This window comes from Amphiprion ocellaris, chromosome 11 (genome assembly GCF_022539595.1).
Source record: "Amphiprion ocellaris isolate individual 3 ecotype Okinawa chromosome 11, ASM2253959v1, whole genome shotgun sequence".
Lineage (NCBI taxonomy): Eukaryota > Metazoa > Chordata > Actinopteri > Pomacentridae > Amphiprion > Amphiprion ocellaris.
The window spans coordinates 14,467,296-14,491,226 of NC_072776.1; the positions used below are offsets into that span (position 1 = coordinate 14,467,296).

The 23,931-nt window shown below is 39.2% G+C and overlaps 1 protein-coding gene across 2 annotated transcripts in view; it reads left to right on the top strand.

Moving 5' to 3' along the window:
- Positions 1 to 23,931, top strand: part of LOC111575382 (ephrin type-A receptor 6-like) — a 179,471-nt gene that overhangs the window by 18,754 nt on the left and 136,786 nt on the right. For both annotated transcript variants that reach the window (XM_035952894.2, XM_023280453.3), the window contains one exon: positions 109 to 173. In XM_035952894.2, coding sequence (XP_035808787.1) covers positions 109 to 173 — 65 coding nt within the window. The remainder of the gene's footprint in view (positions 1 to 108; positions 174 to 23,931) is intronic.

A 23,931-nucleotide genomic window follows, 5' to 3' on the forward strand; every position in this document is an offset into this window, starting at 1 on the left:
GATGAACATGTTTATGACTGATATTTCAATTTCCAGTGTCAAAATGAGACTTTCTCCTTGTTGTTAGATTGCTAATGGGTGTATTTTCTCCTCTTTTTCCTGTTTCAGTTGTGCTGCTGGATACGACGTCAGTGCTTGGAGAGCTTGGATGGAAGACATATCCTATAAATGGGGTAAGAAGGGCGGCTCTGCTCCCGATTATTGCATTTCCTCTCACTGCCCAGTGTGTCTTGTTGAAAATGCATGGCCATTGCTGCATCAATGAGATCAATTATATTGATTTTAGGAGGTCACAAGGGAGAACAATGATCAGTTTTGTATTCACATCCTCGTTTTTGTTCAGATTCCACCATCCACATAAAAAATACTGTAACTTGAGGCAGATAATGAGCCAGAGTTTCTGAGAAAGCTTCATCTATCACTTCCTCTTCTGTTAGTGCCACTTTAGGGCAACATATTCCACTGACTCTTTAAATGTTAGTCCATGCTTGGAAAACCAACTATCTCCCATCAATTTGACTATGCTTTCTGCATGCGACTCTTTCTATCAGCCATCACTCCAGTTTTTCACCTTCAAGGGAGTCATGGAAAAGCTGATTATACATGGTGCAAAAACGTAGTGTTCATGTTTCAGTTTAATCTCTAATTCTTTCTCCTTTATTAAAGAAAGAATCACTGCATGTATTGTATCTTATTCTGTATTTTTTGTCAGTTAGCTCCCCAAAAGGGATATTCCTAATTTATTCTAGCAGTAAATGCTTAAGGCTCCACAGTTCTATCGTGTCCAGTTGAAAATCAGAAATTTGGAAACAACAGCGAGTGCCAAGCAGATGATATATTGGCTTCATGAAATATAGATGTGTCGACAACAAGCTCTAACGTCCTTAGATCAAAACCTTCATGTTGCATCAAAAGTTCTTCCCGTGTGCCGTCAGAATACCTCAAAGACTGATTGAAATGTCGTCTTATACAGCAGAGCAATACATGTAGCCTGATTTGCTCACATGTGCTATCCCAGTCTTTTCTTATACCCATTAACTATGGCATAGTACGATTCTATATGGAGCCTTATTGTAGGAGAAGTAAAGCCACTGTGTTCATTTCCCTGAGAACCTGTCCAATGCTTGTTTTGCCAATTTTAACTCTCTAATTTCCCAAGGGTTGCCATCATTGATATCCATCAATTTTGTATATCAAAAATAGAAAAACAAAATAAAAATGCATGAGAGACTTAATTGATATCAACCTTTTTACTCATCCAGTTATTTTTTGCCACTACAAAGTAATTTGACGTCTTACCTGTTTGAGTGTGCATATATACAACACTAAACTCCTTCTTTATTTATTCATACACAGATATTCAGCCAGTTTTAAAAAATAAATGGACATTTTCTTTACGTTGTCCTATGTATAAAATGATTTACAAACCTAATAATAGCATTTTTGAGCAATTCATTGTGAAAATAATATAATAAATCGACAAGGTTTGTGTTACTGTGCTATTAACATTTAACTGTAAAGACTGAGCCTATATTAGCAGCAGCAATACACAAGTACATACACAGGATATTAGTCAAGTGACAATCAGACAAGTGGACATTAACTTGCTTAAGTTTATTTTGTTTCATTTTTATATTTTAATTTTCATTATGTATGATTGATAATTTTCTACATTACACATAGTTTTGATTGTTTGAAATTGAGAAAAAAAAAACATCTCTCTATCTCTGACTGCATGGCCCCTGGTGGCCCATATCAGGGTTATGGAGGTGATTACATCATGTAGGTCGTGGTGACAGCCGCCCACAGCATTGAGAAAGAGGAGGGAGAGAGGCTACTGCCTCCATGATTAAGCTGTCAGTCCGCTCCCCTCCTCACTCCTCCTCTATCCCCCGTTTTACCGTTAATATTTAAGTCATCGAGGTGAGAAGGCCTGAGGGAAGGTGTGAAGATCTGGGGAGGTAAAATAGTTTAAATCCTCCCTCGCTACCTGGGAGCCAACAAGAGCAAGTCAATCTCCACCATATTAGACACAGCCCAGTATCAGGCCGATACAGCAGCACACCATGTAGCTGCCTGTCGGTCGCACACTGGTTCTAGTTCCAGATATAAACTGCTGTCAGTCAGTCCTGCCCAGTGCACATCTTAAAATAATTCCATATGCTGTAACTTCTCCAAAATGATTACCTGATGATGAGGTTGCCAGGAATATAGCTGGTTGTAAGATATGAAATTAAAGGTGAAGTGGAGGAGAATATTTATGGATGAGTTTTTATCACAAGCCTGTAAATAACTTTTTCAACAAGAGCAAGGTGAGTGGCTCAGTACGGGTACACAGTGGTGTACCAGTAGCTTTTCAACACTGGCAGAATGATTTGATACATTTTGACAAATTGGCAAAATATTTTTTTAAAAAAATCTAAATTATGTCTTACCAGTTTCTATTTGCAGTAACTATGTTAGTGAAAAACCTTATTCTCAGGCAAGCTGTGGAGGTACACTGAGAGTCTGTTTTTCTGCTTCCTAAGTCGATTTATGACCATTTATTCACAATAGACCTCAGAGATGATGATATCCCTGGATAGGATAAGCCTAACAGAATGCAAATTGTGGCAATTAGGTGAGAAGGGTTTTGAAGTACCTTAATTAACTCCATGAGCTGCGTGTCAGAGCCTGTACAGCTCTAACTGTTGACTGTGTTGGTGAGTGGGACAGATCAGGGACACAACTACAGTAACTACCAGGCCATTTTTAGAACATTAGCACATCTTCCTTTTGACAATAGTTTTTTTAAAATTTGCATCTCCATTGTCTCTATAATGCTCTCGTACCCCCCTGGGGAGACGTATCTGTTCTACACACAGACACACACCAAAAAATCTGCATCCGTCCAGGTTTTTTTTGTATGAAACATCAAACTTACATTCTTTAACAGTGACTCAAACATGTAAGACAGGTTTATATCTATAGTTATAGGTGAGATGTAGCTGTTATAAGTTCATTAGCAACGCAGGATCATAAATTCCTCACAATGGGCACACTTATAGCGATTATCACAGTTGTTGGGGAATACTTTTAATTAAAGTGCAAATCTGAGACATTTCAATTAATTAACTGTGGTTGGTTTTCCTCATCTTTAGATTGTATTTCCCTGCAGGTCCACATCCCAAGAATTTACAGCACACAGGAAGGCTGTGAACAGATGTTTACTTATTGCAAACATGATCACATGTGTTGGTCATGGGCAGCCTCCAATGCCAAGGTGTTCTTTGATTATTTTATATCTGTTCTGCTTGGAAAGTAAATAGACCTGTTCCAGTGGCCCGCAAGGGGAAACCATCCAAGGAGGACTGTTGTTATGTTTGTTAATGACTTGATTGTGGGAGTATCCTCAGAGTTAGAAAACACATTCACCCTCAAAGGTTTTGCTCAATAGATGTGTGCATAACGAACACAAATTGATCCACACCATCATGGAGTTTGACTCTGAAAACTTTTTTTTTTCCAGTAAAAGTAATGCTAAAGGCACAATGATGGAAACTATTCAGAGAGGTTTTTCATGTGGCCAAGATGTGGATCTCTATTCTCAGCGTTTCTGTCCATGTTCTGAAATGCTGAATAGTGATAAAGAACAGGGTGTCAGAGGGGTAAATGAAAGAGAGACAGGGAGAGGAGAAGGGAAACGGGTTTGATTTGGCGTCTGCATGCAGCCACAATAAGCTCCACTCAGAATGGGCAGACACAGTGCTGAAATATGCATGAGTCATTTCCCAGTGGTAGGGTGCTGGTGTGGCAGGGAGCGAAGCAGTGAGTGGAGCAGCTTATTTATTAAATTACATGAAACAGCTTTAAGGGATTAAGAATGCCTAATGTTGCCTTTTGTTTTCACTCATTGACATTTTGATGCTAACTGAGAAAAGGCAGGTCTGAGCACAAAGAATGATGGTTGCCCATCATAAAGGGACGGAGTAATCCTATTTTTATCTATTGTCAGAGATCCCAAGCAGCCAATAAGTCATATCTACTGGGGGCGTATAAACAGTGTTATGTAAGTGGGGAGCACAACACCGGCACATTGGTTTACCGCTGCTGGAACACTGCTCAGTCAAATATTAGGCTGTGCAACCTCGATACCTCACAAGTGTTAAGCTCAGAGCAAGACATTTGTCTCAGAACTTGTGTGTGTGTGTGTGTGTGTGTGTGTGTGTGTGTCTGTGTGTGTGTGTGTGTGTGTGTGTGTGTGTGTGTGTGTGTGTGTGTGTGTGTGTGTGTGTGTGTGTGTGTGTGTGTGTGTGTGTGTGTGTGTGTGTGTGTATTAATCATGTTGTGGGGCCATAAATCTGTTTATACATTACAATGTGTACTGACTCCAAAGCAAGTTGTGGCATCGCAAAACCATCGTCTGATACTAGCATTAATTTACATCTATTTGCCCGCTGTAGTGATAGCAAACCTCTTTTCCAAACTTGTATACACACCGGCAATTTCTATTCCATTGTTGCAAAAAGCGTATTATTCTTATAAGATTATCTCTAAATTCAAAATATGGGACAAATATCTACATAGAGATTGTCAATTTGTAGACATGGATGAACTAAAATGGTGTCTAGCCTTTCAGATGACAGAGTAAGAAGATAATGATGCCTTAGAAAAAGCCAAAAACAAAATTCTAATTAGCAAAATGCATTAACCTGGTGAAGTATCACACTATTATACAACAGAATATATATTTTTGATGCCTCTAGAAAATCGACCTCAGTCTCTGCTACAAACAGTTTGGGGGTGTTTCAGAGTATTAAAAAACACACTAATGCATTATTTTGTGGAGTTTGTCAGTCTGTGGGAAAGAAAACACCGTATTTATTCAGTCAGACTCAGGGTTGAAATGTTGATTGTTGGCCTCAATTAGCTTCAATTTAAGTAAATGTACTTAAAAGACCTTGCTCCTCTTTATACAGGTTCTGGGCACTAAATGGTTTGTGTATTTCCTACTGTTGCTTTGCTTCCCATCATGCAGACTCCCACTGTGTTATTGTGTGACATTGCACCATGATAATACCGAGATTTCTTTATCATTCTCCCAATATGACAATCGACACAAAGTCGTCTGAGCAAATCGGTCTGCCAGTCTGGTTGAAAGTTCTGGGAAAAAGAGGATTGGATTCAGATTTAGGCTTTGAGTTTACAGGGGAGGAAGGAGGGGGGTTGACAGGGAGTTGAAAAGAGAGAGAAATCTCAGAAAGAGACAGTGAGGAAGATAGGACGCCATGTTGGGGAGGGATTGGATATATCTTGAGTAAAAATGAATAAGATGACTAATGCATCACATTCAAGTGCTTACACACTCATGGAGGCATTTTTACAACCTCTCAAGCCTCTTTACTTTCTCCCAATCCTAATCCTTAATCTTTTTATAGCAATATTTAACCACAGTAATTGATTGCAACTATGCGACCTAAGGCTTATCTCAAAGCACTTCCTCCGCCCCTAATACTATTAGCCTTGAGAGGGAGACTCAACAACAGAGAGGAGACGAGAGAAGAAAATCTGTATGTCAGTGTCCTTCATAGCTCAGACAAACTTCTCTAAGGCGTGCTGCTGAGTGATGGCCAGCAGCACTGTGAGGAGGAGGGGAAAAAAAAAGGGGGAATAATCCAGAATCACTCCACTTCTCCCCACGGAGGCTCTAATATAAAAAAGGTATGATGATTTAGCACACCAGTGTTCGTCTCAGGGACCTCTGCCATAACCGGGCTTAAGCAGTGCTGGGGGATTCCTTAATTGGCTTGTTTCTTGTCAGGGACACACTGAGGCCAATATCTAATGCGCTCCCACTCGGCATCTCGCTGACAGCAGAACATATCCTGACAGTTTTTTGGGCTAACCCTCACCGTGTGAGGAATACAGCAAAGCTGAGTTAGAGAAAGAGAAAGAACTGGAGGGAGGTACAGGATAGATGCAAATGGAAAAGAAGAGGGGAAAATAGAGGGAGGGAAGAGTGAGGAGATTATTAGTGCCTAGCTGAGCGCATGGAGCTGAATACATGAATACAGGAAGTAGTGGCAACCAAGGAGAGAAAATAGAATATGTGGTCGCTGTAAGACAGGTGGAGTTTAGACAGATAGACTTGTGTTTCTTTTGAAACGAAAAGCTCTGGAAATCTCCTCAAACACAAACAGGTCAACAGTTCAGTCTAAATTAAGAACACCTCCAGGTAGGTTTCCAGACGAATAATATGTCAGTAAAAACCAATGCAGTGGGACCATGGCAACAGCCCATGTATTAATAGCATCATAATACATTTGCACATATCATTTTGGAACTATTACGTTTTAAGACAATATTCATATGCAGTACATTTGTTGACAGTTGGATTACATGAAACTATGAAAAAACTATGAAGCCTTTCATTCTAGCTTGACTACACACAGAGAGGAATGGAGAATTAAGTCCACATTTCCTGAAAATATGTACAGAGAAGGTAATATGAGGCACCACAGTCTGAGTTAGCCAAATCAAGTGAGTTTCTTCATCCTGGTGGACATGTGGAGGTTTACTGCAAGTGCTGTGTTCTGGTAGTAAACTATGACTACTGAGAACTAACCCTCTGCCTTAGCCAAACTCTCTTTAGGACACAAAAAGAGGGACTCTTGTACAGGCAGTTTCAGATTGAATGAAGTGCCCTCATACCCCCATCTTATGTGAGATATTGCATCTTTGCAGAAATAATAATTAAACCACCATTATGCTGTAAATGTTTCCTAAATGATCATTCTGATGTGATTTGAACGCAGAAACTAATTTTGGTTTGGAATATTGGGGTATTTGACGTTTCCTTTTTACATTTTCTATTGCACTTTATATGAACATTTTACTGACTGAAAAGTGATACAAACTCCCCATTCGCTTTCTTCAGCTGTCTGCCCTTGCTTCTTCCTCTTTCCTATTGTATTCCTCCTCTTGTCTTCTTCTCTCTTCACTGCGTCTCTTGGTCTACTTCACCCTCCCTCCATTTGTCCAGCTCTCTCCACTCCCCTGCCCCTCCACCCTCACCTTTGCTGCACATTGATGGCATTGCACTGGAAGGGAAAAATTGTGTGTGTGTGTGTGTGTGTGTGTGTGTGTGTGTGTGTGTGTTTGCTGTAAGATGAGCTGACAAATGCTGGCAGAATCCTCCTACTCTAAATGCATAGCCAAAAGGAGAAAGAGAAAGGCAGCAGGACAGCAAGAGGTTAATATGGGAAACCATTTATTTTTGATAAGTAGTTACAAGCAGCAACATGTGAGATAGGCACTTGAACCGGTATTCAAGCAGTCAGTCATGCATTAGTATACACAGGCAGATAAGCAGAAGTAGCCGTGTGGGCTTGCACCTTCATAAGTGCTCCCTTCAATGACAGATTGGTTCTATAATGTTCAAAGAACTCTTGTACGACTGTCCGACTTTTCATTATGATCCTTCATAATAAGTGGTTCTTTATACTTTCCATACAGAAGCAAGGTTGAGTAAATCTATACTCAACCTTGTCAGATTTGATGAGTTGAAATGGTCATTCCATTTCAAATCACCAGGGGCCTTCTGCTCCACCATCTCTGATTCAGTTGAAACATTTTTCATCATAAACTATAGACATATAAAATGGTATATGACATTTTTAGATTGACATATTAAGTACCTTCTATGATGTACTTTTTTAATTTAAATTGCCCAGCAACCCACTTTCAGCATGTTTTTAGAGACATTGAAATGGTTTCTTTAGGGACTAGTCACGATAAAAGCCTGAGATTTCCACAGTTTTTTCCACATCATGTCATTGATTCAGCCTCTGGTTCAGACAATATCACCAGATGACTTCTACAGTATCAGTTTCACGTTAATGTGTGCTCATGATGGCTTCATTTTTTTCAGATTTCAAATCACCCATAATCAGAGCTCATTTGATTTACTTGTACAATATTAAATGGCATGATGAGAAGTAAGTCTAAGTAGTAATTTCCAGGCTTTTATCTGTAATAGTTCTTGAAGTAGCCTACTATCGTCCAAAACATAACCCCCTATTTCAATGTGCAGAAATAGTGCTGAAAGTGGCACAACTGGATTTTCTTTTGGAAATTATTTGATGTAACTAAAATTTTACATATATCTGTATAAATATCCATACTTTATGCTATTAAAATTCCAGGTAAATCAGGGATTGTTTGAAATAGAATAACTTCTTACTAATTTTAAGTAAAATCTACATTTACGTACGTTTAGTCAGTCAGCTATGAAAGCGGTGCTCATCTTTGGAATTGACCTCACATACTCACAGCAACATATACACTAACATTTGCATATTGACAGTTCTATCTGCATCTTTCTTTCTCACACAGCACAAACATGCACACACAGAAAAGAAAAAAGAAAGATTACGCACCAGGGTGCACAAAGAGGTTACACACGTGCACACACACATGCACACATTCTCATGTGCGCACCAAAAGAACAGCGAGGTATCGCAGTTAGAGGAAAACCTGCCCAAGGTTATGGTGCGTTATCTCTAGTAGGCTGTTTACTCCTGTCTGTTTCACTTGACTTGCATCAGAAAATATATTACAGTGACAATGACGCATCTCTGCTGTATTCCAAACCTGAACCTCAACTCTGCTCTTCTCAGCGCTGAATTTATGTCCAGTGCCAGCAGGCTGATCGCAGGCACAAAAAGACATTATAGCTTGGTCACACCAGACAAACACTGGGCTAACTGAGGCAGGAAGAGGGGATCAAGCTGGAATTTTACCAGATTTCTTAGTGTCTGTAGATGCTACATTGTGACCATGATGCTAGTGGCAGTTCCGTTATTCGGTAAGGATGACATGGATTTGCAGATGCTGTCTGTTTTCTACTTTTATCTTGTATCAAGTCTATTTAAAATATGTCTTTTGTGCAAAATACTTCAATGTCTTCAATCCTTGACAAGCTTCATGTTTCTAATTCTACTAAATACCATGCTGTCTTTGTCATTTCTCTGACATTTTAGACATCTGAGCAGGACAAAACAGCTCAGATAGGTTTAAGAAATCAGCCTCCTGTTCCTTGTCACTGGAGCAGCTTCAGAAAGTATTACTTGTCCATATCCTAGATAACATTTTCAGATGTCTTTCTGCTAGACTGACAGAAAATTGTACACAAATGTGAATTTAGCTTTTGGAGATAAAAACAAATTCAAATTCTGTATTGGAAAGTGATCATTCTTTAGGAAGAGACCCTGACTCTTTCTATCAACTGTTGAACATCTTTCTTTGTCTCCCAGATTATGTGTGGTTGATTGAAACAGGATTTTTCTTTGGGGCTGTCTATATAGTCTTGTAATAGCTTTGTGCCTAGCAGAGCAATCGCGGTGCTCCATCAAGCTCTGACACATCCATTTGTCACACTCTCTGTGGTCAGATAGAAAACCAAGGGAAGACGCACACATACGCGCACATACACAAGTACACACATGCACACACACACACACACACACACACACACACACACACACACACACTGAGATATAACTCCAGGAACTATGTCCCAATCCGTAGTACATATGGTGTTATAATATTTTGATGTCACTGAAAGAAATGCATCTTCACCTGTTGTGTCATTTGGACATGGGCATGCCATGAACTGCTGAAAGAGTCATGGAAGAAAATACAAGCTGACACTTTCAAATGGAAAAAGAAATGTTCCAAACAGAGATTGATCAACACTAAGTTGACATTTTATACTCTGTTTGATCGATGGAGTCAATGAAGTGACAAGCTAAAGTAGAAGATGCATTATCAGTGGGAGAGCTACAACACAGCTCTGTAGATCAGGGCATTTGTAAATGTTACAGCACTGCACTTACACCAAATTGCTTTCTGTTGTATGAATCCCAGTTGCATTATTTTTGCATATTGATTTTATTCACTACAATACATTTCGAAAAATGCAGTCCAGTCCAAAACCACAACTATGACCTCAATCCACCTCCCTGATTGTGTTAAGAAAACTAAACCTTAAATTAAATGTAGAATGTGTTTGAGATGTTTCCAAAAAGTCAATCGTATGTTGATTAAGGCACTATTCATACTAGCAATATAATCATAACCACTCATAGCACTAGAACACCAAAGAATTGCAGAATTAAGGAAAACGTGCCCAAATTGCTGAAAATGTCAACCAGAGATCCCTGAAACACTTGCTGATTTCACAGCTCTGGTTTGTCAGTGCATGAGCCTGTAATAGTGTGACTGGGATAGATATCAAATATTCTAAAATCTATAATATTCTCAATATAATAAGCACTGAGTCCCAAATCTTCTATTACTGACAAACATACCATTATTCAAAGCTGTCAAATAAGTTGCGCATATGAAATAGACGACATCTGAAGCATTTCATTGACTATTTTTGGTGTATTTTGTCAAGTCACATGCACACTATATTTCTAATAATTCTGTTTTCTTTCATTATTTATACCCAGATTGATATATAGTACCAATCAGACATCAAAATTCATTATGCAATTCACTTTACTGTGTGCTGATTGTGCCTGTATGGCTCAGAACAAACATTTTCAAATTTAGGAGAGGCAACCTTCTTTGACGTCATTCATAAATAGCTACATACAGCATCAAGTTTCACTCTTGGCAATAATGGCCTCATAATTTGCACTTTTCCAGTCGATGAAGAGCATGCTCAAATCCATTTAAGTGGTTTCTATGCATATTCAGAAGGTCAGATGGTTTCTAGTGGATTCAAATAATTTCCATCCACATTCACTGTATGCACATCCCACAGTGTTATGAATGGTGGTAGAGTCTGTAGAATTGACATAATAGAGCCTATTTCTCTTGCTAGGTGAGAAGAGTTTACATGTCTCTATGTGCAACTGTAGGTGAGGCACATAAAAAAAAAACTTCTGTCAGCTCAGTAGAAGCTTGAAACCTCAAATTGAATCCTTGGCTGATTCAGTTTGAATATAAGTCACCCACCTTCCACACTCCCTTGATCCCAATTCCAACTGGTGGTTGTGGATGGGTAGGAGTTTTGCTGCATGCTGTTAAAAACACTGGGGCAGAAGATTGATCTCAACACTGCAGGACAAAACCTTGTCTTTTTTACACTTGGCATCAATTTAGTAAACCACAAACGCTGGCAAAGTCCGTGCATCTAGTATCGTCTGCCTGCAGGACATGTGAGTAAAACATGGGTTATGATAAATTACTGGAAGGAAGTCATCAAAATTGTCAGTTTTGATGGAATACGTCAAAAGATCCTCTTATCATTGACCATGAGCCATCTTTATACAGGTAACTGTACTGACAGGGTATTTGTCAAATTGTATGCATTTTTAATTTGAAAAGATAGTTCTGAATGCAGTTTATAATTGGGAGACACTATGCAATAATTCAAAAGTTTGCCATTCATTTATGTGGTTCTCTTTTCTCTTCCATCACTGAAGTGGAGTTAAAGCTGCAATAGAAGAAAGGCTGGGTCATTTGGCAAAGAATCGTCCCCTGGAGCTCAACGGTTTATTCTCTCGGTGGCTTTTATAAGCAGAGAAAAATGGATAGAGACAGAGACACATCTTGTTTTATTCTCAGCTCTCAGGTCTGACTTCAATCCTGATCTTCGATCCTACATGGGCAGGTTGATGAGGGGGGTGTTCGGGGTCAGAGGATGGTTCCTGTTAGAGGGATATGGTTTCATTGGAGATGGATGTTTAGTCTGGCAGGCTCTCTAAAATGCACTTAAGATTTTATACAAATTCTGAGAATGCTGAAAGCCATACCTCACCACATGCTTTCTCTATCTATCTCTTCACTGCTCTCTTTGTCTTAATTGATCGAGCTGCCCAGACAATCCCGTACAGTCTGCACTTATTTCCAGTCAGGCTTGTTTAAGCCTTACAGACTGGAGTCAGATGGCTTTGCTAAGGGAAGATGTCTCCTACGGTTACGAGAAAGAAGGCAGGCAGGGGAAAGAGAGTGCAGCATGCTAAATTAAAAGCCAAGGCAACTATAATAGCATCTTGGAAGTGTCATAGTGGATATTTGGACAATCATTGTCATATCAGATATGTCCAAATAAAAGCTTTTTTCACAGTAAGCTATTTAAACATTTAATTTAAGGTTATAAATATTTCTGCACATTCTAAAATCCCTGCAAATATTTTGCATTTCCACTTCATAAAAACTCATCAGTGTACCCCATACCATTCCTCATGCTATTGTCTCATACAGTCCACTATAGGTTTCTATAGATCAATAAATGCACACCTTGCTAAGAGGCTCCACAGAGAGCCAACAGTTGGTTGTGGGAATTAAGCCTATCACAGTCTGTTGCAGTTCTGTATGAGTCAGCTCTGTGATAAACTGTTCTCTCGCCCAGTGTGTTTGACTGTACAGCCTCCAACAGCTTTTGTACATTGAAATCGATAGTGGCTTTTTGGTCATTCTATACCAGTCATAAGTAACGCATTGTGTTGACCAATAACTGATGTTTGGCCATTAAGCTTGAGCTTGACATAGTGTCAGCACACACACACAAGTGCACCTATATGGTCTTTACTAGCAAGGCTTTTTTGCAGCTGCTGGTTGGTTCACACCAAATGTCACCTCTATCTGTTGTGGTCTTGTTCACCCACTGATCCACTACAACTTCCTTCCCAAGTCACTCTGTTTTCTATGGTGTAACCTAAATCTACCCTTAACCTCTTGGCGTAAAATTATCACACTACTTTGTATATTTTGCTTATGAATGTAAAGTAGTAGTTATCTTAAGTTATTGTGGACAGTTTGATGAAAAGGATGGTCGTAACTTCCACAACAGCAAAAAGATACAGTTTGGAAAATAATGTAACAAAGTAGGTCTTCGAATGTGGATGGGTCTTTTTTATCTGTTTGTTCAGGCAAATGAACAACATTATCACAATCAGCAGATTTCTTACCTTTTTTCGTTTTAGATTTTGGAGATAGTTTAAAATCTGTTGGCTTTGTCAGCTTAGTAATCTGTGTTTGGGGGATTTCATTTAGCCTTACATTTAATGTGCAGCAATTAAGCTAAGTCCAGACTTCCTGTTCTTACATTAAACTCTAATATTTATCCTGGAATATTGCTTCAAAATTGTCTTCTGCTAAATATTTTCCACATCTTTCTTATGAGAGAATACTTGGCCTTCAAGCATACTGCAAAATGTGCATTTGCATGATCCTCACACACTGTTACACACAGTTCAGCTTTCTTTACCTCTTGTCTGTTCGGCCTTACTGTCTTTTGACTCTGTTCATCTTCCCCTTCCCCGTCCTCTTGATATCTCTCTCCCCCTTTTTTAAATTTTTTTCTAGCTTTCTCTCCCCCCCTCTCCCTCTCTGTCTCTCTGACAGCCTCTTCTTAACAAAGAGCAGCAGACTATGAAAACAGGCAAGAGGCTTGTTGTGGGTGTGTTTGTCTGTGTTTCATCCAGTATGTCTGCACGGGGAGGATAGTGTAATTAACTAAATAAAACATTGGAATTGAAGTGATATTTATTATGTTCCTCCAGATTGTGCAGGTATTTTATTGCCTCTGTTTAATCATTGCGTCTTATAATAATGCTAAACTCAGGTACACTCTTGAGATATTCATTTTTCAGAGCTTTCATTGGAAATACTTACCCAGTGGGTCCTTAAACAAGGTTTTGTATTAGACTGTGATAAGCTGTAACAAGCACACAGAGGGGCTGTGTTGATGATTTCAACAGGAAAAGTCATGTTATGTGTAATATGTCATAGTAATAACAAACATGACTTTCCCCTCCACTGCAAATTGTTGCTATGGTGTTGCTCCTCTTTGACATGAGGATCCCATTTTATTGACTTTGTGGGAAACAACTTTGTTGGTTTCATCACATCTTTCATCCGTCAACAGTACTAGATGGCAGTGTAATATTACTGCAACTCAATCAATACAGTAATGTTTCTGCAACAGAGGTTCCTTATGTGTCAGACCAATAAAGCAGATTTGAATTTAATTGAATTGGGACTGAAAGAAAGAGATAAGAAAGAATGAGATAGTGGTGACCTTTCTACAGTTTGAAATGTCAGAGTTGTCTTTATCATTGACTCCAGTGTTTGGCCAAAATTGACACCAGTTAGGATCCAGCTTTATACTCATCAGTTTGGAGAGCTGATCTGAAGATATTCTCTGACAAAGAATTGTTTTGAAAAGGTCTGTTAATTAGCCTCAAGGGTATACAGAAACGAAAGCCTCACGGAAACCTCTTATTTATTTAGGAGTCATAAAAGAAAGCACTGTAGCATTTGCAATAGCTCCCAATAACATCTGTAAGATCTCTCTTTAACAGAAGTGAAACTCAACATTGAGTTAATGCTCCAGATAGACAGTAGGTGTGTGTGTCTGTATAGCAGCTTTTCTCTACCTGGGTGACCTGTTCTTATCTAAGCTGTCTATGGCTGCACCCTGCTACCTCACCCACTGGCAAAGTCTGTGTGTGTGTGTGTGTTCGTTGTACCGCTGTGTGCAGCCGTCACTGTGATCTCACATCAGTCAGAGGCTGCTGAGCCACACATTGACATTCCAGACTGCCTGCCTGCCTGCCTCTCTGGCAAAAATAGATATGTAAAACGACAAGCTCTTTTCCCCCTGTTTTCCCACGCATAGTTTGTCTGAGCTGGTTGGGGGGGGGGGGAAGAAAGGTCTCTGGTCTGTGTCAGCTCAGATGAGAAAGACTCAGTGTGTGTGGAGGGGAGCTGACATATCACCGTTTAGGCAAATGAGATAGAGAAGAGGAGGTTAGAAGGCGACAAGGTTCATACCCTTTACTAGTGTTGATCCTGCAGATAGGTAGGGTTTTTGCTGGCTTGTGAGTTTTGAAGGCTTAAGCTGCAGTTAATATATTTCATTTTTTGCCATCAATGGAGTATTTTATCTCAGTGATAACTTCTTGCAGTTTTTATGTGCAAAACATTGGAGGGTGGAATTCGGATTTAAGACAACATTTAGCTCCAAATAGGCTTTTGGAATTGTAATGGGATGAAAGACATTACCAGAGTACTTAACAGCGCTCTTTACCTGACTACTTGAACACTGAAATTGCGTTTGCTACAGTTAATTTACCAAAAACACACACTCAACACTCAAATTGAATAACATGTTCTGCTGCTACAAAGGCACAAGTGATTCGGATTATTTGGGTTGTGATATGAGGATTTTTTTTTTTTTTTTTTTTATGTGAACACAATTGGAAAGGCAATATCTGCCCATTACATTATTGTAACCCTGAAGTAGAGCTGACACTGCTGATCCGAGCATATCAGAGAATCTGTTTGCTCAACTGGGCGGTCAGAGACCAGGTTTAGATACTGAACAACCCCACAAGCGGTGGTCTTACTCAAGGACACTTCGGCAGGATGGAGCTTCCTGTGAATCAGGTCTGTCTTGTCTTAAAGGACAGTGTCGCCACCTTTTGACTCTTTGACTTTGAGGAATGAAGCTTGTCAAAATACTAATTTGCTTCTTTTCATGGAAACAAAGGGTAAAGGTAAAGATTTGCATCCATTAATGCCAGCCTTGATTGATTCAACACAACAGCAGGAAGAGTGATCTATGAATAGCGCCGCCACATGATAGATCGGGACCTCCTCCAGAGGCCATAACTGTAAAAGATATTATACTGTACTAAATGACATAAATGCATTACCGCAACAGCTAGCGCTAAATTAAATATAAGACACCACCAGCATAAGGAGGTGGAAGAGTCAGACATGTTGAATGTCTAAGCATGCTGCTTTGCCAGTCTCCTCACCCTATTTCCATGTAAAGTGACACTATTATTTTATTATTTATCATTATAGCAGTGACATTTATCATCAGCTACTCTACTGTCTTTTTACGGAAAATGTATATGTGACTTTACAAGGCAAATTCATTTTGTATAGATGAGTTGTATTTTGTGGGAATCAATAAAAGTGTGATGGATGGCTCTCATCATTGCACAGGGTGGTGGAGTAGTTGTCACACAGCCTCTTCTTCTCTTCCCTCCTTCACTTTCTCTTTTCTCTATTGTCTCAGCTTGTACGCTGGAGCATATTTCAAACTCTGGCATTTCTAATACCTATAGGAATGTGAAGCTGCGATCTCCTCTTTCTTCTGCGCCCTCAGTGCCCTTACATAACATTTTGTTGTTTACTTCAAACAAGTGTATACAGGCATACTCTGAAAAGACTGTCCACAGTGACACAGAGGGCAAAAAGTGCAATAACCTAAGCTGTTTTCTTTAAGGAGGGAGCTGCTTTGTGTGCTTTGGTCTGTCTTCTCCCAGATCTGAGTGTTGTGATAGTTTACTCAGTTGGCTGAAGCCTCTGTTTTTTAACTTCAAGAACTATTGCTTGTGCAAACACTGTTGTTAAAGTGGATTTGTGTGCATTTTTAAAAGTTTAGATCAAAACTGGGGTTTACACACTATAGAAATCAAAGGTTAGCCCATGTCTAGTGTGTGTATGTACATTCAGTAAATGTGGAATGATCTCGGCAACTAGAGTTGGTTGATATAGCTAATTTTTTTATAGTGTCAATGTCTCACCAAGGAAGGAATCAGTCCACTGAAGTAGAGGGGATTTTATTCAACAGTCTGTTAAACCTGCAATCAAATGTGCCTCAGGGGAACAAGCACTTAACAGAATTTTATTAGTCTTGCTCTCACTGGTTGCCATTAATTTTCAGAGGCTTTAACACCATGACCAGAATACTTCCTGGAGGAAACACTTAATCTCTGTCATTTAGGTGTGTTTCATTGACTTTTGAGAATGTTCAAAACACAAAGAAACTAACTCTGACCTCCAAACATGAGTCCAACATTCTGCCGTCTTCGAAATGTCACATGGTTTGAACTCTATCTCTATTGCCGTTAGCCTTCTTTGACTTGGCCATGACCAACAGGGTGTCACTTTGTGAGAGCACCATGGGGATGACAGATGGGTGCTCTGGCTCCACCCTGCTGGCTACCCATCCACTGTGATGGATGCAGGAATGAGAGGAGCACAGGGTCTTTGGATTTCATTTGCTCACCGCTGTTCACTTGCTGCTATTGATTTAGGGGTGTGCTGTTGACGGGCAATGGGATACCGTGTGTGTGTGTGTGTGTGTGTGTGTGTGTGTGTGTGTGTGTGTGTGTGTGTGTGTGTGTGTGTGTGTGTGTGTGTGTGTGTGTGTGTGTGTGTGTGTGTGTGTGTGTGTGTGTGTGTGTGTGTGTGAGAGAGAGAGAGAGAGAGAGAGTGTTGAAAGAGTAATCTAGGCCTTGCTTGATTTTAATTGATTAATGTCTCCCTAAAGAACACAGCCAAACAAACAGATATCTAAGAAGAACCTGATCAAAATGCATCCAGTTTACAAATCATAAGCAGAAATTAATAGCAGAATGGTTGCATTTTTCAGAGCAGAGCAAGATTCATTATGGTTGAGGGGCAAATTCATCCATTTTTTAGTGCTTATTTGTGGCAGATAAGCCAAACAATACAGTTTGGGGATTGTTGGCAGAGTCCTTACCTTTATATGGACCAAGATAGATGAAGTGAAATACACAAATTATCCATTGAGATAACCTCTTACCATGAACTCCCCATTTGAATTGGATAGCTTTATTCCGGAGCTTTGCACTGTCTCTAGGTTTCACCCAAAAAACGCCAAATTAACTCGATGCAATTTGGCAGCAGTATTACAGTTTGATTTTAGCACAAAGATCGGCAAGATTAAAAGAAGACAGTGGTTTTGAATAAGGGCAAAATCTGCAGAATTTACTTGCTATTTTTTCTTGTAAACATCTATTTTTAAACTGGATAAGAAGAACGCAGCAGGAATCTACCTGTCAGCTTATCAACAATTGCACGTTTTTTATCGTGTCTGACAAAAAAGCACGAATAATACATTTGAAGCTTAGATTTTGAAAGCAGTTTCAATCAGAGATGCGTCAAGGAATTGATAATTTTGGAAAGTGATTATACAAGCTGCTCTGTAAAAGAAGGTCAAAACTCTTTTTTTTACTTGTGTTTTGGCAAAAACATTCACATTCGCATAGATTATGATCCTAGGTTTCCTAAAACAACAGAAAACAACAGATAAAAGGACTTCAATGAAATGTTTGCTATATATGCCCATATGTACAGCACAAGTTGTATCTGTTCTCTTTTGTTCCCTTTTGCCAGCGTACTGGGGGACTGCAGATTGATCAGCGCCAGATTCTGACTGCTGCACTGCTCTTACAAGTCTTGCTGTGGTTTGTGTGCTGTGTTATGCGTTACCTTTGCAAGCTCCTGCAGTTTCAGGTTCCAGCTTCCTCCGTATCAAATACAAAAAAAACAATGGTGGTCAATTCTTGAAGGCAACCTCTTCTAGCTGTATGTATAGGTGCATGTAAAATCTGTGAACGTCACAGAATAAGGACTTGATACCCATTTACCCAAGAACATGCAGGTATACATGTGAAAAGGTGGAGTTTTACCCAAATCATGATCTTTAACTAAACCTAACCAAGTAGCGTAGTTTAACTGAATAGTGAGTGAAAAAAAACTTGAATAATGAGTCAAATATGTCTAAAAATAATGATCCAACATCGGACACAACCCCCACTCTATTGGGCGGAAGTCCCATGACTGACTGCCACACCCATATCCTCTGAATGTGGATTTTGTTTCTTTTTATATTATCCCATCTGCAAACACTCACATATGTTGTTTCTGCAAACCCTCATATTTGATGTTTGAATCTGCTGCAAATATATATTCGTAGTAGATATATGTTGCATTGTGGATTATGGATGGAGTCCAGCAGACTGTTCTTCTCTAGCAGCACATCGTATCCACACTTCAGGTGTTGCTGTTGTAATCAAGGACGATGGCTGCTTCTCTGCCTTTCTGAGCACTGATCTCTACAACCTAGTGAAATTTACTCATGGGAATGAAATTCTTGTTCTTCACTGGCATGTGTGAGACAACCATGGTGCTTGGGGGTGAAAGCAAACTTGGAAGGAAAAAACCTCCTTCCCCTGTGTTGCAATTATTCCATCTCGTGCTTTAATAATACCATAGAGCTTTATATAATTTAATATCACGAACAAATGTTGAGGCAATAATCATCATAAACCACACTTCTCCAACAATTATATGTTGCATTTGCTATACATGTATAATACAGTATAGCATAATAGTAGTATTTGAGCAAATTGATGTGTTGGTCCAACCTTTACACAAAAAAGAGACAATAATAAGGGAAGAAAGATTATCACAGTCACCGTGGTGCAAACTAAACGGTGTCCGTATTGATTATGTAGACATGATAAATAGTTCCACCACAAGGCTGTCATACAGAAAATATTGTGTCTCTTTCATTTATCCAAGGTGTCAATATAAAAGATTTTCTGACATGTTCAGTATTGTTATGCAGCTTTTTATTCAGTGTCAAGTCGTGCCAATATTACGCCCTTAGTAATTTAATTGGGTATCCTAAAGTACACAGTGATAATCCATTTCCATAATTCTCCAATCAAAGTATTGATTTTCTTGTTGACACTCAGTTAAACACAGTGACTCGACCGAGGTTGCCAGATATTGACGGAATTCCCCAACTTAAGCCACACTTGTCTTTAATGAGCCCTCTGCAGACTGACTTGTGATGCACAAACACACACACTTTTCTGATTTTTCACACATACACAAGGACATTTGGTTTGAATACTGAGGGAGTGCAGGTGGTCATTAAAATATCATTTCAGTTAAGCTGGTTCTTCAGAAAAAATAGCTTATTTTCCCCACATTTCTGTGAAAATTGGAAAACTGTTAGATATCATGCAAGTGTAATCGAGTGAGTTGAGTGAGTGAGTGAGTGAGTGAGTCTTCGGTGTTAATGAGGTGCTTTGAATGTAAAAATGTTCATAGTCTGAGACAAAATCTTGTTAAATCGAGCTGTGATAAAGGGGGGGGTGACTTTATTCACTTGTGTTATAGTCATAATTTTCAGAAAATTATCATCAATATTCATAAGCAATAAATATTCAGGACAGAACAGACTCAATTCTCATTCACACCTTTTTTCTTTGTCTTTTTTTGCTAAGTTTTTGTTGTTTTACTTTCTTCTCATTGTTCTTTTCTCATAACGTCAAAGAGCTGGCGTGAAGCTCCCTGGTGAACAAAGACTCTTCATCCATCTCCCTAATAACCATTATTGTCGTGTGTGTGTGTGTGTGTGTGTGTGTGTGTGTGTGTGTGTGTGTGTGTGTGTGTGTGTGTGTGTGTGTGTGTGTGTGTGTGTGTGTGTGTGTGTGTGTGTGTGTGTGTGTGTGTGTGTGTGTGTGTGTGTGTGTGTGTGTGTGTGTGGGAGGGAGGTGGAGGTGTTGTTTTTTCATCCATCACAGAGGGACGCTCAGGATTAAATAAAAATCTCTCAATCCGGGTGTCAGTGGCAACTCTCACGCACACACCTGCACAGCAAAGCACATGAGAGACACAGTATATGGGGAGGACAGAGATAGAAAGTCCATCAGGTAGCTAGAGTAAGACAAACAGAGGATAGACATGGGAAAAGAGAGAAGAGTGAGAGAAACGATGATAGTGAGAATAAGAAATGAAGAAGCAGGAACAGGAGAATAGTAAAACAAGACGAAGGGAGACAGACAGATAGGCTTTAGACATTTTGATTTTTAAAAAGTGTTAATTCTGTTTAAGTACTTGCTGACATTTAATGTTAGTGTTGAAGAAAAGACACTAGCAGGTATCAAGAAATAATATGTACCATAAAATAATAAGGTCTTGTCTGGTGCAGCTTATGGTAATAATGTCATATATGTGCAGACAAACAGAAGAACAGGTAGAAGAAATGATTGAAATATATATATATAGCTGGCTGAGGCTGTGTATTTCGTCCATTTTTTTTCCCCTTTCACTTCATGTCTCTATCTTTGCTTTAATTCAGAGCGGACTACCAGGGGAAACACACCTGCTCCCATCACAATGCAGTGTGCAACCAGCACAATCTAGTCCTGCTCTGTGTAAAGTATGTGTGAGGCAACAGGGCATTTTATTATAAAATTTTGAATATTTTGTGGCCCGGATGGACACCTGCGACTTAACTGAATTCTGTGAAATATTAATATGCAGTTGTGGTCTAATAGGACATTTCAATTCTTCCCTAAAATTGCAAATTTACCACATGATAAGAAGTTGCACAAGTTACACAAAAAATGGCTGCCATATTTTGTAAAAATCCTTAAATTTACTCATTGTCTTAGTTTGGACTGTTACCTAATTAAAATACATACTACGATGCAACCGTGTTGTTCAGCGTTTGTCCTTGAAGCCGAGTCAGTGCGTGATTGTGTTTTTGCTGCTGAATCCAGTTGTGTGTGTATTAGTCAGTTTGGGGATTTTGTTTATGCTACACATGCATCGACACTGTCTCGTGGTATTTATTTACCAGCTGCTAGTTTTATCTCCAGCGACCATTTACTCCCACTACTCAGTTTGTTTGCGCTGACAAAATGTGCAGTAGCCTTGTTAACTGCACACAATAACATCTCCTTACTGCCTTTCTGTCTGTTACACTGTGTAGTATGCTGAGAACAGATTGTAAATATATGATCAGGAAAGAAAATCCAAATTAAAGAATGACACCAGTAGATTTTCTCTCCTGTTGTTTCACACTCCCACAAAAGTAATTCTGTCCCAACCAAGTCCCTGGCTAACAGTGCCACCTGCTTTATAAATTTGTCTCAGCGGGTCAGTGATGCATTCGATAACTTCTTGTTAAGCAGCGTACAGAGTTTTAACACCATCACTCTCAGCTCTCAGGAACTTGTTTAATACTTCAGACTCTCCCAAAAGCTCCGTCAGTTTGATACATGAATCATTGTTTTTTGCTCTGTTACACTGCTGTCTTCCCCAAATCTGACTGCAGCTCCACTGTTGGCATTATTCAGCGTAATTGATGATGCTGAAAATGCATCAACATCAATATTTCGTCCTAATGCGTGTTTTGTTTTAAACTTAATCCTCACAACAAAAGTTTTTCTTCTTAAGTAATGGTTGCATTGCAATGTCAGTGGCTTTTGACTCCGGTTATTAAGTCAGATGAAATAAGGACTAAAGTTTTAGACAGTAGTAGCGGCAGAAAAGCCGGATTTGGCTCAAGCCCAAAAGTTTCCAAATCTTTCCAAATTATCAGAGTATCTAGACGACAAAGAGGTGGTTTGTACACTGTGCAGAGTTTTGCTGACAGACCACAGCAGCACAGCACAATGCATTGTACATGAAGAGAAAACACCCAGGCTCTATTTAATGTGTTTGCTTTTCTCCTGCTCTCTGTGCTCACATATACTGCATTTTAATACATCCGATTTTCCAATAAAACTGTTCTCATTTATATATTTTTCTGCTTCTGCTGTCAGACAATAGAATGATTGTGACATAGCAACTGAAACAAAGCCCATTAAGACTAAATGTCAACCAGCTGTCATTTCCAAGCTGTTGTTTCATTTCTATTTTCCAAAATTAGAAGCTACAACCAAAGTCAGAGAACAGTTACACAATGAGGGAAACAAGGAGTTGCTTTAGCTGATCTGTGCTTGTACAATATCCTTGTTCATGTTGCACATTGTTCAATATACAAACCTAACCTTTTCACTCAAATAGAAACTTTGATTTCTCTTTGAAATTGCAGCATCATTCCATGTTGGAGTTTCCAGTTTAACCCAAATTAGAAGCTACAACCAAGTTTTGCATTTTAACATGTAAACTACTTCATACTGTGCTGCATTTATACAGTGACACACACTTTCTGACATACTTTTCTGGAGAGGAATTAGTTATTTAGATTGATCAACTAATTGGTGAAATAGTTGATAGATTAATTAATAGAAAAGTGGCTGTTAGTGGCACCCCTAGTCAGGTGGCTGCACCCAACCAGGCAACCAGAAACTAGAGTAGACAGGAAAGAAAAAAAACATAAAATCAAAACAGTCAACATATCAATTAGCATTATGTTCAGAATAACTAAACTGTAATTTATTTAATATCTTCATAGATATTTTTGTATGTCAAACCAAACTAATGTTATAATGATGTCTAGTCTGATCCCATTGACTTTTTGGGAATATGAGCCTCTAATCCAAATTAAAGACTGTTCAGTAGATTGTACATACAGCAACTGCATGTCTCAGTTACATGTCAAGTAGACCTGCTAATATTTTTTTTAAAAATTGTAACCATGTCAGCCAAATCTGCAAAAGAAAGTGATGTCTCACTGTGATCACAGCGCTGCTGCTAGTTTTAATGTAAACCTTTTAAAGCCTCATTCTTTAACCTGCTGCACTGTCAGGAATATAATTATTAATCCTTTCCTAGTGGGTCATAACACACTGTCATTCACTCAGAGGGACATTTGACTTTTAAATTGTGTTTAATTCTTTTTCTTTACAGCCTCAGACCCAAACCAAGTGGTGGGAATGTTTAGGATCGTTAAATGTTTAATTTCAATTGAAGATGAGCCGAGTGGGTTATGACACTATACAGATCTCAAAAGGGCTCTGTGTTTCGCAGTGTTAATAAAAGAAACTCACCCCTGGGCGAATAGCCTGTAAAATGACTGGCTCTCTTGCATGGGTGAGAGACATGGACCATAAAGGCCTTGGTTTCCAGCTGCAATCAATCAGCTACATTTTCTGACCATTTTTCAATTATGCCTGTTAAGGCTGGATGGCGAGGTAGTGAGGTGTCCAGGCAAAGCTTTACTTAAAGTTTTTCACTTTAAAAAAGAAATGAGTCCACACTGAGATTACAAATCAGCAGCACTCACACCAGAAAGCGGACTAATTGGATTGCAGTGGGTAAGTGGACAGCAGACCCTGGCCTAGAACTGTGATGCTGTCACCAAAA